This window comes from Nerophis ophidion, linkage group LG08 (assembly GCF_033978795.1).
Source record: "Nerophis ophidion isolate RoL-2023_Sa linkage group LG08, RoL_Noph_v1.0, whole genome shotgun sequence".
Taxonomy (NCBI): domain Eukaryota; kingdom Metazoa; phylum Chordata; class Actinopteri; order Syngnathiformes; family Syngnathidae; genus Nerophis; species Nerophis ophidion.
The window spans coordinates 14,006,480-14,019,600 of record NC_084618.1 but is presented as its reverse complement, the minus strand read 5'-3'; the positions used below and the strand labels follow the sequence as shown (position 1 = coordinate 14,019,600).

Genomic DNA, 13,121 nt, shown 5'->3' with positions numbered 1-13,121 from the left:
AACACACCACGTCACACGTTTCCTTGTTTTTTGCATTCTAAAGCATGAATAACAGCTAGCAGAAGTCAGCCAAACACACCGTGTCACACATTCCCTTCTTTTGTGCATTCTAAAGCATAAATAACAGCTAGCAAAAGTCAGCTAAACACACCGTGTCACACGTTTCCTTGTTTTTTGCATTCCAAAGCATGAATAACAGCTAGCAGAAGACAGCCAAACACACCGTGTCACACATTCCCTTCTTTTGTGCATTCTAAAGCATGAATGAAAGCTAGCAGAAGTCAGCCAAACACACCATGTCACACGTTTACTTGTTTTGTGCATTCTAAAACATGAATGACAGCTAGCAAAAGTCAGTTAAACACACCACGTCACACCTGTTCTTCTTTTGTGCATTCTAAAGCATGAATAACAGTGAGTAGAAGTCAGCTAAACACACCACGTCACACGCTTTCTTCTTTTGTGTACTCTAAAGCATGAATAACAGCTAGCAAAAGTCAGCTAAAAACACCATGTCACGCGTTTCCTTGTTTTTTTGCGTTCTAAAGCATGACTAACAACTAGCAAAAGTCAGCTAAAAACACCATGTAACACGTTTCCTTGTTTTTTTGCATTCTAAAGCATGACTAACACCTAGCAAAAGTCAGCTAAACATACCGTATCACACATTTCCTTGTTTTGTGCATTCTAAAGCATGAATAACAGCTAGCAGAAGTCAGCCAAACACACCGTGTCACACATTCCCTTCTTTTGTGCATTCTAAAGCATGAATAACAGCTGACAAAAGTCAGCTAAATACACCGTGTCACACATCCCCTTCTTTTGTGCATTCTAAAGCATGAATAACAGCTAGCAAAAGTCAGCTAAACACACCGTGTCACACGTTTCCTTGTTTTTTGCATTCTAAAGCATGAATAACAGCTAGCAGAAGTCAGCCAAACACACCGTGTCACACATCCCCTTCTTTTGTGCATTCTAAAGCATGAATAACAGCTAGCAAAAGTCAGCTAAACACACCGTGTCACACGTTTCCTTGTTTTTTGCATTCTAAAGCATGAATAACAGCTAGCAGAAGTCAGCCAAACACACCGTGTCACACATTCCCTTCTTTTGTGCATTCTAAAGCATGAATGGCAGCTAGCGGAAGTCAGCCAAACACACCATGTCACACATTCCCTTCTTTTGTGCATTCTAAATCATGAATGACAGCTAGCAAAAGTCAGCCAAACACACTGTGTCACACATTTCCTTCTTTTGTGCATTCTAAAGCATGAATGACAGCTAGCAAAAGTCAGTTAAACACACCACGTCACACCTGTTCTTTTTTTGTGCATTCTAAAGCATGAATAACAGCGAGCAGAAGTCAGCTAAACACACCACGTCACACGCTTTCTTCTTTTGTGTACTCTAAAGCATGAATAACAGCTAGCAAAAGTCAGCTAAAAACACCATGTCACACGTTTCCTTGTTTTTTTGCGTTCTAAAGCATGACTAACAGCTAGCAAAAGTCAGCTAAACACACCGTATCACACATTTCCTTGTTTTGTGCATTCTAAAGCATGAATAACAGCTGACAAAAGTCAGCTAAACACACCATGTCACACGTTTCCTTGTTTTTTTGCGTTCTAAAGCATGACTAACAGCTAGCAAAAGTCAGCTAAATACACTGTATCACACATTTCCTTGTTTTGTGCATTCTAAAGCATGAATAACAGCTGGCAAAAGTCAGCTAAAAACACCACGTCACACGTTTCCTTGTTTTGTGCGTTCTAAAGTATGACTAACAGCTAGCAAAAGGCAGCTAAACACACCGTGTCACACGTTTCCTTGTTTTGTGCATTCTAAAGCATAACTAACAGCTAGCAAAAGTCAGCTAAACACACCGTGTCACACGTTTCCTTGTTTTTTGCATTCTAAAGCATGAATAACAGCTAGCAAAAGTCAGCTAAAAACACCACGTCACACGTTTCCTTGTTTTGTGCATTCTAAAGCATGAATAACAGCTAGCAAAAGTCAGCTAAACACACTGTATCACACATTTCCTTGTTTTGTGCATTCTAAAGCATGAATAACAGCTGGCAAAAGTCAGCTAAACACACCACGTCACACATTCCCTTCTTTTGTGCATTCTAAAGCATGAATAACAGCTAGCAAAAGTCAGTTAAACACACCGTGTCACACGTTTCCTTGTTTTTTGCATTCTAAAGCATGAATAACAGCTAGCAAAAGTCAGCTAAACACACCGTATCACACATTTCCTTGTTTTGTGCATTCTAAAGCATGAATAACAGCTAGCAAGAGTCAGCTACACACACCATGTCACACATTTTCTTCTTTGGTGCATTCTAAAGCATGAATAACAGCTAGCAAAAGTCAACTAAACACACCGTATCACACATTTCCTTGTTTTGTGCATTCTTAAGCATGAATGACAGCTAGCAAAAGTCAGCCAAACACACTGTGTCACACGTTTCCTTGTTTTGTGCATTCTTAAGCATGAATGACAGCTAGCAAAAGTCAGTTAAGCACACCATGTCACACATTCCCTTTTTTTGTGCATTCTAAAGCATGAATGGCAGCTAGCAAAGGTCAGCTACACACCACGTCACACCTGTTCTTCTTTTGTGCATTCTAAAGCATGAATAACAGCTAGCAAAAGTCAGCTAAAAACACCATGTCACACGTTTCCTTGTTTTTTTGCGTTCTAAAGCATGACTAACAGCTAGCAAAAGTCAGCTAAACACACAATGTCACACATTCCCTTCTTTTGTGCATTCTTAAGCATGAATAACAGCTAGCAAAAGTCAGCTAAACACACTATGTCACACGTTTCCTCGTTTTTTTTGCATTCTAAAGCATGACTAACAGCTAGCAAAAGTCAGCTAAAAACACCACGTCACACGCTTCCTTGTTTTGTGCATTCTAAAGCATGACTAACAGCTAGCAAAAGTCAGCTAAACACACCGTATCACACATTTCCTTGTTTTGTGCATTCTAAAGCATGAATAACAGCTGAAAAAAGTCAGCTAAACACACCACGTCACACATTCCCTTCTTTTATGCATTCTTAAGCATGAATAACAGCTAGCAAAAGTCAGCTAAACACACTATGTCACACGTTTCCTCGTTTTTTTTGCATTCTAAAGCATGACTAACAGCTAGCAAAAGTCAGCTAAACACACCGTGTCACACGTTTCCTTGCTTTGTGCATTCTAAAGCATGAATAACAGCTAGCAAAAGTCAGCTAAACACACTGTATCACACGTTTCCTTGTTTTGTGCATTCTAAAGCATGAATAACAGCTGGCAAAAGTCAGCTAAACACACCATGTCACACGTTTCCTTGTTTTGTGCATTCTTAAGCATGAATGACAGCTAGCAAAAGTCAGTTAAACACACCATGTCACACATTCCCTTCTTTTGTGCATTCTAAAGCATGAATGACAGCTAGCAGAAGTCAGCCAAACACACCGTCTCACACATTTCCTTGTTTTGTGCATTCTAAAGCATGAATGACAGCTAGCAGAAGTCAGCCAAACACACCGTGTCACACATTCCCTTCTTTTGTGCATTCTAAAGCATGAATGGCAGCTAGCAGAAGTCAGCTAAACACACCGTATCACACATTTCCTTGTTTTGTGCATTCTAAAGCATGAATGACAGCTAGCAGAAGTCAGCCAAACACACCGTGTCACACATTCCCTTCTTTTGTGCATTCTAAAGCATGAATGGCAGCTAGCAAAAGTCAGCTAAACACACCGTGTCACACGTTTCCTTGCTTTGTGCATTCTAAAGCATGAATAACAGCTAGCAAAAGTCAGCTAAACACACTGTATCACACGTTTCCTTGTTTTGTGCATTCTAAAGCATGAATAACAGCTGGCAAAAGTCAGCTAAACACACCATGTCACACGTTTCCTTGTTTTTTTGCGTTCTAAAGCATGACTAACAGCTAGCAAAAGTCAGCTAAACACACCATGTCACACGTTTCCTTGTTTTGTGCATTCTTAAGCATGAATGACAGCTAGCAAAAGTCAGTTAAACACACCATGTCACACATTCCCTTCTTTTGTGCATTCTAAAGCATGAATGACAGCTAGCAGAAGTCAGCCAAACACACCGTCTCACACATTTCCTTGTTTTGTGCATTCTAAAGCATGAATGACAGCTAGCAGAAGTCAGCCAAACACACCGTGTCACACATTCCCTTCTTTTGTGCATTCTAAAGCATGAATGGCAGCTAGCAGAAGTCAGCTAAACACACCGTATCACACATTTCCTTGTTTTGTGCATTCTAAAGCATGAATAACAGCTGAAAAAAGTCAGCTAAACACACCACGTCACACATTCCCTTCTTTTATGCATTCTTAAGCATGAATAACAGCTAGCAAAAGTCAGCTAAACACACTATGTCACACGTTTCCTCGTTTTTTTTGCATTCTAAAGCATGACTAACAGCTAGCAAAAGTCAGCTAAACACACCGTGTCACACGTTTCCTTGCTTTGTGCATTCTAAAGCATGAATAACAGCTAGCAAAAGTCAGCTAAAAACACCATGTCACACGTTTCCTTGTTTTGTGCATTCTAAAGCATGAATAACAGCTAGCAAAAGTCAGCTAAACACACTGTATCACACGTTTCCTTGTTTTGTGCATTCTAAAGCATGAATAACAGCTGGCAAAAGTCAGCTAAACACACCATGTCACACGTTTCCTTGTTTTGTGCATTCTAAAGCATGAATAACAGCTAGCAAAAGTCAGCTAAACACACTGTATCACACGTTTCCTTGTTTTGTGCATTCTAAAGCATGAATAACAGCTGGCAAAAGTCAGCTAAACACACCATGTCACACGTTTCCTTGTTTTGTGCATTCTTAAGCATGAATGACAGCTAGCAAAAGTCAGTTAAACACACCATGTCACACATTCCCTTCATTTGTGCATTCTAAAGCATGAATGACAGCTAGCAGAAGTCAGCCAAACACACCGTGTCACACATTCCCTTCTGTTGTGCATTCTAAAGCATGAATGACAGCTAGCAGAAGTCAGCCAAACACACCGTCTCACACATTTCCTTGTTTTGTGCATTCTAAAGCATGAATGACAGCTAGCAGAAGTCAGCCAAACACACCGTGTCACACATTCCCTTCTTTTGTGCATTCTAAAGCATGAATGACAGCTAGCAGAAGTCAGCCAAACACACCACGTCACACATTCCCTTTTTTAGTGCATTCTAAAGCATGAATAACAGCTAGCAAAAGTCAGCTAAACACACCGTGTCGCACGTTTCCTTGTTTTGTGCATTCTAAAGCATGAATAACAGCTAGCAAAAGTCAGCCAAACACACTGTGTCACACATTTCCTTGTTTTGTGCATTCTTAAGCATGAATGACAGCTAGCAAAAGTCAGTTAAGCACACCATGTCACACATTCCCTTCTTTTGTGCATTCTAAAGCATGAATGGCAGCTGGCAAAAGTCAGCTAAAAACACCATGTCACACGTTTCCTTGTTTTTTGCGTTTTAAAGCATGAATAACAGCTAGCAAAAGTCAACTAAACACACCGTGTCACACGTTTCCTTGTTTTGTGCATTCTAAAGCATGAATGACAGCTAGCAAAAGTCAGCTAGACGCACCACATCACACCTGTTCTTCTTTTGTGCATTCTAAAGCATGAATGACAGCTAGCAAAAGTCAGCTAAACACACCACGTCACACGTTTCCTTGTTTTTTGCATTCTAAAGCATGAATAACAGCTAGCAGAAGTCAGCCAAACACACCGTGTCACACATTCCCTTCTTTTGTGCATTCTAAAGCATGAATAACAGCTAGCAAAGGTCAGCTACACACCACGTCACACCTTATCTTCTTTTGTGCATTCTAAATCATAAATAAAAGATAGTAAAAGTCAGCTAAACACATTACACATTAAATATTCATACACAATCCTTATGTAGGACACGTTTTTCATTTTTTTGTATTCTAAAGAATGAATAACAGCTAGCAAATGTCAGCCAAACACACCACGTTACACCGTTTCTTCTTTTGTGCATTCTAAAACATGAATGACAGCAAGCAAAAGTCAGCTAAACACACCATGTCACACCTTTTCTTCTTTTGTGCATTCTAAATCATAAATAAAAGATAGCAAAAGTCAGCTAAACACATTACACATGAAATATTCATTTACAATCCTTATGTAGGACACGTTTTTCTTGTTTTGTACATTCTAAATCATGAATAACAGCTAGCAAAAGTCAGCCAAACACACCACGTTACACCTTTTTTTCTTTTGTGCATTCTAAAGCATGAATAACAGCTAGCAAAAGTCAGCTAAACGCACCACCTCAAAACTTTTCTTCTTTTGTGCATTCTAAATTAAAAATAACAGCCCGCAAAAAGTCAGTTAAACACACCACGCCACACTTTTTCTTCTTTGGTGCATTCTAAAGCGTGAATAACAGCTAGCAAAAGTCAGCTAAACAAACCACGTCATAAAGACTGGGATAAAGACTGATGGGATAGTTGTAGCTTCCACTTTACAATGAAGGGTTACAAAAAAAACGAGAGGCTTTTTTTGTGTCTTTCTGGCCGTATCCGGGTCTAAATTGGTTGTCAAAGTGGACCAACTCGCAGGTTTTGTGTCCACAACCTTCTACTATCCAGCTGTAAGGTGTGATTTATCATCCAGAATTAACTTTCACCAACTCAGAGGCCATGCAGCGGCTCAATATGTCAATATAGCATCACAAGCTAGTTAGCGTTAGCGCTCATAACAACAATACCGCTAACACTTGGCTAATATTCTGGTCCAGACATGAAAAAGGAGCATAGTCGGCGCTTTTTTTGAAGAGGTCTTCACAGCGGGGATAGCTTACTCCCCTTAGCCGCCTCTTGCTTGCCATACTTTATGCCTTAGAATGCAGTAAAAACTAATAAGGATTGTGAATGAAAGGCAAAAATCCCAAATAAAAGATTGTTGTGTTTTACTCCCTGGCAACAAGAGACGTGATGGCGAGGGGGCGGAGCCTCTCACCTGTCCTTTGCGCGTCTCGCAGTTGTGCAGGTAGCTCAGGTGGTAGATCTTCAGGTTCAAGGCGGCGATCTTCAGGTACTTCGAGAAGAGCTGCGGGAGCCAAAAAAGAAAACCTGTCGAGATGCAAACTGTGTCCGAGGAAGAATGCTTATTTTCAAAAGCAACATAATAAACACTTTTTTTTTTTTTTTTTAAATCTTCATGGCCACCCTCAAGTTTGGTCTCGAAAAAGGTTTCAGTCATTAAAACATGCTAAAAAATTTTTTTTTAAAAAGTCACGTTTCTAAAATTCAGATCTTTATTTTTGTTTTTATGATTTGTGCCTTTTTTTTTGTCCAAACACTTTTTTTATGGCAAAAAGAAAATGTACAATATTTTATTTCCCAATAATTCATAACATTGATACATTGATTTTGATTCATTATTTTTTTTTTTTAAGCATTGACGGTTTAAACAAATACATTTTAAGTTTTTTTGTTTTCAATCATTTTTAATAATTCCTAATAATTATTCATTCATAACGATGATTTTGATTCAATATTTCCGAAGACTAAAAATCCCACTAAATAAAAAAAATGTGATGTGACGTAATTTTAAGATTTAAATGTGTCATCGATTCATAACATTAATTTTCATTATTTATTTTTTTTTAGTTACATTTATTTTTCAAGAAATGACAGTTCAAAAAAAAAATCCCACTAAAATGATCGGGGTATCCAATTTTTTTTTTTTCTTTTACTTCAATCCGTCGATTAAAAGTTGTTTCACTTTTTCATGTTTTTGTTTTGTGTCTTTTTTAATCATAGAAAACTTTTTTTTTATGGCAAAAACACCAAAATTTACCCTGAAAGTACATTTCAAATTGTAATATTTCATGTGAAGTAATTAAAAGTTTTTTGTTTTTAATAATTTTTAATAATTCCTAATAATTAATCATTCATGACAATAATGATTTGGATTCATTATTTAGTGAAGTGAAGTATATTTATATAGCGCTTTTCTCAAGTGACTCAAAGCGCTTTATCTGAGCAATGATAGTTTAAAAAAATCCCACTAAATTAAAAATGTGATGTGACGTAATTTTAAGATTTAAATATGTCATCGATTCATAACATTAATTTTCATTATTTTTTTTTTTTTTTAGTTACATTTATTTTTCGAGAAATGACAGTTCAAAAAAAAAATCCCACTAAAATGATTGGGGTATCCAATTTTTTTTTTTTTTTTTTTTACTTCAATCTGTCGATTAAAAGTTGTTTCACTTTTTCATGTTTTTGTTTTGTGTCTTTTTTAATCATAGAAAACTTTTTTTTTATGGCAAAAACACCAAAATTTACCCTGAAAGTACATTTCAAATTGTAATATTTCATGTGAAGTAATTAAAAGTTTTTTGTTTTTAATAATTTTTAATAATTCCTAATAATTAATCATTCATGACAATAATGATTTGGATTCATTATTTAGTGAAGTGAAGTATATTTATATAGCGCTTTTCTCAAGTGACTCAAAGCGCTTTATCTGAGCAATGATAGTTTAAAAAAATCCCACTAAATTAAAAATGTGATGTGACGTAATTTTAAGATTTAAATATGTCATCGATTCATAACATTAATTTTCATTATTTTTTTTTTTTTTTAGTTACATTTATTTTTCGAGAAATGACAGTTCAAAAAAAAAATCCCACTAAAATGATTGGGGTATCCAATTTTTTTTTTTTTTTTTTTTTACTTCAATCTGTCGATTAAAAGTTGTTTCACTTTTTCATGTTTTTGTTTTGTGTCTTTTTTAATCATAGAAAACTTTTTTTTTATGGCAAAAACACCAAAATTTACCCTGAAAGTACATTTCAAATTGTAATATTTCATGTGAAGTAATTAAAAGTTTTTTGTTTTTAATAATTTTTAATAATTCCTAATAATTAATCATTCATGACAATAATGATTTGGATTCATTATTTAGTGAAGTGAAGTATATTTATATAGCGCTTTTCTCAAGTGACTCAAAGCGCTTTATCTGAGCAATGATAGTTTAAAAAAATCCCACTAAATTAAAAATGTGATGTGACGTAATTTTAAGATTTAAATATGTCATCGATTCATAACATTAATTTTCATTATTTTTTTTTTTTTTTAGTTACATTTATTTTTCGAGAAATGACAGTTCAAAAAAAAAATCCCACTAAAATGATTGGGGTATCCAATTTTTTTTTTTTTTTTTTTTTTACTTCAATCTGTCGATTAAAAGTTGTTTCACTTTTTCATGTTTTTGTTTTGTGTCTTTTTTAATCATAGAAAACTTTTTTTTTATGGCAAAAACACCAAAATTTACCCTGAAAGTACATTTCAAATTGTAATATTTCATGTGAAGTAATTAAAAGTTTTTTGTTTTTAATAATTTTTAATAATTCCTAATAATTAATCATTCATGACAATAATGATTTGGATTCATTATTTAGTGAAGTGAAGTATATTTATATAGCGCTTTTCTCAAGTGACTCAAAGCGCTTTATCTGAGCAATGATAGTTTAAAAAAATCCCACTAAATTAAAAATGTGATGTGACGTAATTTTAAGATTTAAATATGTCATCGATTCATAACATTAATTTTCATTATTTTTTTTTTTTTTAGTTACATTTATTTTTCGAGAAATGACAGTTCAAAAAAAAAATCCCACTAAAATGATTGGGGTATCCAATTTTTTTTTTTTTTTTTTTTTACTTCAATCTGTCGATTAAAAGTTGTTTCACTTTTTCATGTTTTTGTTTTGTGTCTTTTTTAATCATAGAAAACTTTTTTTTTATGGCAAAAACACCAAAATTTACCCTGAAAGTACATTTCAAATTGTAATATTTCATGTGAAGTAATTAAAAGTTTTTTGTTTTTAATAATTTTTAATAATTCCTAATAATTAATCATTCATGACAATAATGATTTGGATTCATTATTTAGTGAAGTGAAGTATATTTATATAGCGCTTTTCTCAAGTGACTCAAAGCGCTTTATCTGAGCAATGATAGTTTAAAAAAATCCCACTAAATTAAAAATGTGATGTGACGTAATTTTAAGATTTAAATATGTCATCGATTCATAACATTAATTTTCATTATTTTTTTTTTTTTTTAGTTACATTTATTTTTCGAGAAATGACAGTTCAAAAAAAAAATCCCACTAAAATGATTGGGGTATCCAATTTTTTTTTTTTTTTTTTTTTACTTCAATCTGTCGATTAAAAGTTGTTTCACTTTTTCATGTTTTTGTTTTGTGTCTTTTTTAATCATAGAAAACTTTTTTTTTATGGCAAAAACACCAAAATTTACCCTGAAAGTACATTTCAAATTGTAATATTTCATGTGAAGTAATTAAAAGTTTTTTGTTTTTAATAATTTTTAATAATTCCTAATAATTAATCATTCATGACAATAATGATTTGGATTCATTATTTAGTGAAGTGAAGTATATTTATATAGCGCTTTTCTCAAGTGACTCAAAGCGCTTTATCTGAGCAATGATAGTTTAAAAAAATCCCACTAAATTAAAAATGTGATGTGACGTAATTTTAAGATTTAAATATGTCATCGATTCATAACATTAATTTTCATTATTTTTTTTTTTTTTTAGTTACATTTATTTTTCGAGAAATGACAGTTCAAAAAAAAAATCCCACTAAAATGATTGGGGTATCCAATTTTTTTTTTTTTTTTTTTTTACTTCAATCTGTCGATTAAAAGTTGTTTCACTTTTTCATGTTTTTGTTTTGTGTCTTTTTTAATCATAGAAAACTTTTTTTTTATGGCAAAAACACCAAAATTTACCCTGAAAGTACATTTCAAATTGTAATATTTCATGTGAAGTAATTAAAAGTTTTTTGTTTTTAATAATTTTTAATAATTCCTAATAATTAATCATTCATGACAATAATGATTTGGATTCATTATTTAGTGAAGTGAAGTATATTTATATAGCGCTTTTCTCAAGTGACTCAAAGCGCTTTATCTGAGCAATGATAGTTTAAAAAAATCCCACTAAATTAAAAATGTGATGTGACGTAATTTTAAGATTTAAATATGTCATCGATTCATAACATTAATTTTCATTATTTTTTTTTTTTTTTAGTTACATTTATTTTTCGAGAAATGACAGTTCAAAAAAAAAATCCCACTAAAATGATTGGGGTATCCAATTTTTTTTTTTTTTTTTTTTTACTTCAATCTGTCGATTAAAAGTTGTTTCACTTTTTCATGTTTTTGTTTTGTGTCTTTTTTAATCATAGAAAACTTTTTTTTTATGGCAAAAACACCAAAATTTACCCTGAAAGTACATTTCAAATTGTAATATTTCATGTGAAGTAATTAAAAGTTTTTTTTGTTTTTAATCATTTTTAATAATTCCTAATAATTAATCATTCATGACAATAATGATTTTGATTCATTATTTCTGAGCAATGATAGTTAAAAAAAAATCCCACTAAATAAAAAATGTGACGTAATTTTAAGATCTAAATATGTCATCAATTCATAACCACATTTATTTTCATTCATTAATATTTTTTTTGGGGGGGGGGGCGAGAAATGACAGTTTTGAATAAAACAATCCCAATAAAATTTTTGGGGTATAAAAAAGTCTAAGTTGTTTTTTTTGTCACATAAAACCCAAAAAATTTATGGCAAAAAACACAACATGTGCAATATTTCCCCCTTTTTTTTGGAGCAATGACAATTAAAAAAAAAAAAAAAATCACACTAAATAAAAAAAATAATTTATAGTGTAATATTTGAATTAAATATGTCAATAATTGATAACAACATTGATTTTGATGCATTATTATTTTGGAGCAATGACAGTTTAAAAACAAAAATCACACTAAATAAAAAATGTGACGTAATTTTAAGATCTAAATAAGTCATCAATTCATAACTACATTTATTTTCATTCATTAATTTTTTTTTGGGGGGGGGGGGGGGGGGGGAATGACAGTTTTGAATAAAACAATCCCAATAAAATTTTTGGGGAATAAAAAAGTCTAAGTTGTTGTTTTTTTGTCACATAAAACCAAAAAATTTTATGGCAAAAAACACAACATGTGCAATATTTCCCCCTTTTTTTTTGGAGCAATGACAATTTAAAAAAAATAAAAATCACACTAAATAAAAAAAATAATTTAAAGTTTAATATTTGAATTAAATATGTCAATAATTGATAACAACATTGATTTTGATGCATTATTATTTTGGAGCAATGACAGTTAAAAAAAATCACACTAAATAAAAAATGTGACGTAATTTTAAGATCTAAATATGTCATCAATTCATAACCACATTTATTTTCATTCATTAATTTTTTTTTGGGGGGGGGGGGGGCGAGAAATGACAGTTTTGAATAAAACAATCCCAATAAAATTTTTGGGGTATAAAAAAGTCTAAGTTGTTTTTTTTGTCACATAAAACAAAAACATTTTATGGCGAAAACCACAACATGTGCAAAATTTCCCCCTTTTTTTTGGAGCAATGACAATTAAAAAAAAAAAAAATCACACTAAATAAAAAAGATAATTTAAAGTGTAATATGTCACTAATTGATAACAACATTGATTTTGATGCATTATTATTTTGGAGCAATGACAGTTTAAAAATAAAAATCAGACTAAATAAAAAAAAATATTGAAAGTGTGAAATTTGATTTGAAGTAATTCAAAATGTCAATAATTCCTAACATGGATTTTGATGCATTATTATTTGGGAGCAATGACTGTTCTAAAGAGAAAAAAACAGCCTTCCTGGCATCTTTACATACGTCCTGGTCCTCGGGGGTGAAGTGGGGGGCGGTGGTCTTGTTGAGCGCCATGACCACGGCCACCAGGTCTTTGCCGTTGAGGATGGGCGTGGCCAGAAGGCTGCTGGTCTGGTAATCGGTCAGGTGGTCCACGAAGGAGCTGAAGTGCTGGTTCTGAAAGGCCATGTTTGTATGTCAGACACAACATTGTGTCACTTTGTGGAATAAAAACATTTCAATAAGTCGTAGATTAATGCTGACTCAATAACTAGCAGGCGGCAACTAATTAATGCTAGTGGAGCATTAACCTGCTGTTAGC

At 33.2% G+C, this 13,121-nt stretch overlaps 1 protein-coding gene across 1 annotated transcript in view; it reads right to left on the bottom strand.

Moving 5' to 3' along the window:
* The window catches only part of pde6b (phosphodiesterase 6B, cGMP-specific, rod, beta), a 41,295-nt gene that overhangs the window by 22,433 nt on the left and 5,741 nt on the right, over positions 1–13,121 (bottom strand). Inside the window, exons 3-4 of the mRNA XM_061907748.1 lie at positions 12,824–12,976; positions 7,034–7,123 (exon numbers count right to left, since the gene is read on the bottom strand). Coding sequence (XP_061763732.1) covers positions 7,034–7,123; positions 12,824–12,976 — 243 coding nt within the window. The remainder of the gene's footprint in view (positions 1–7,033; positions 7,124–12,823; positions 12,977–13,121) is intronic.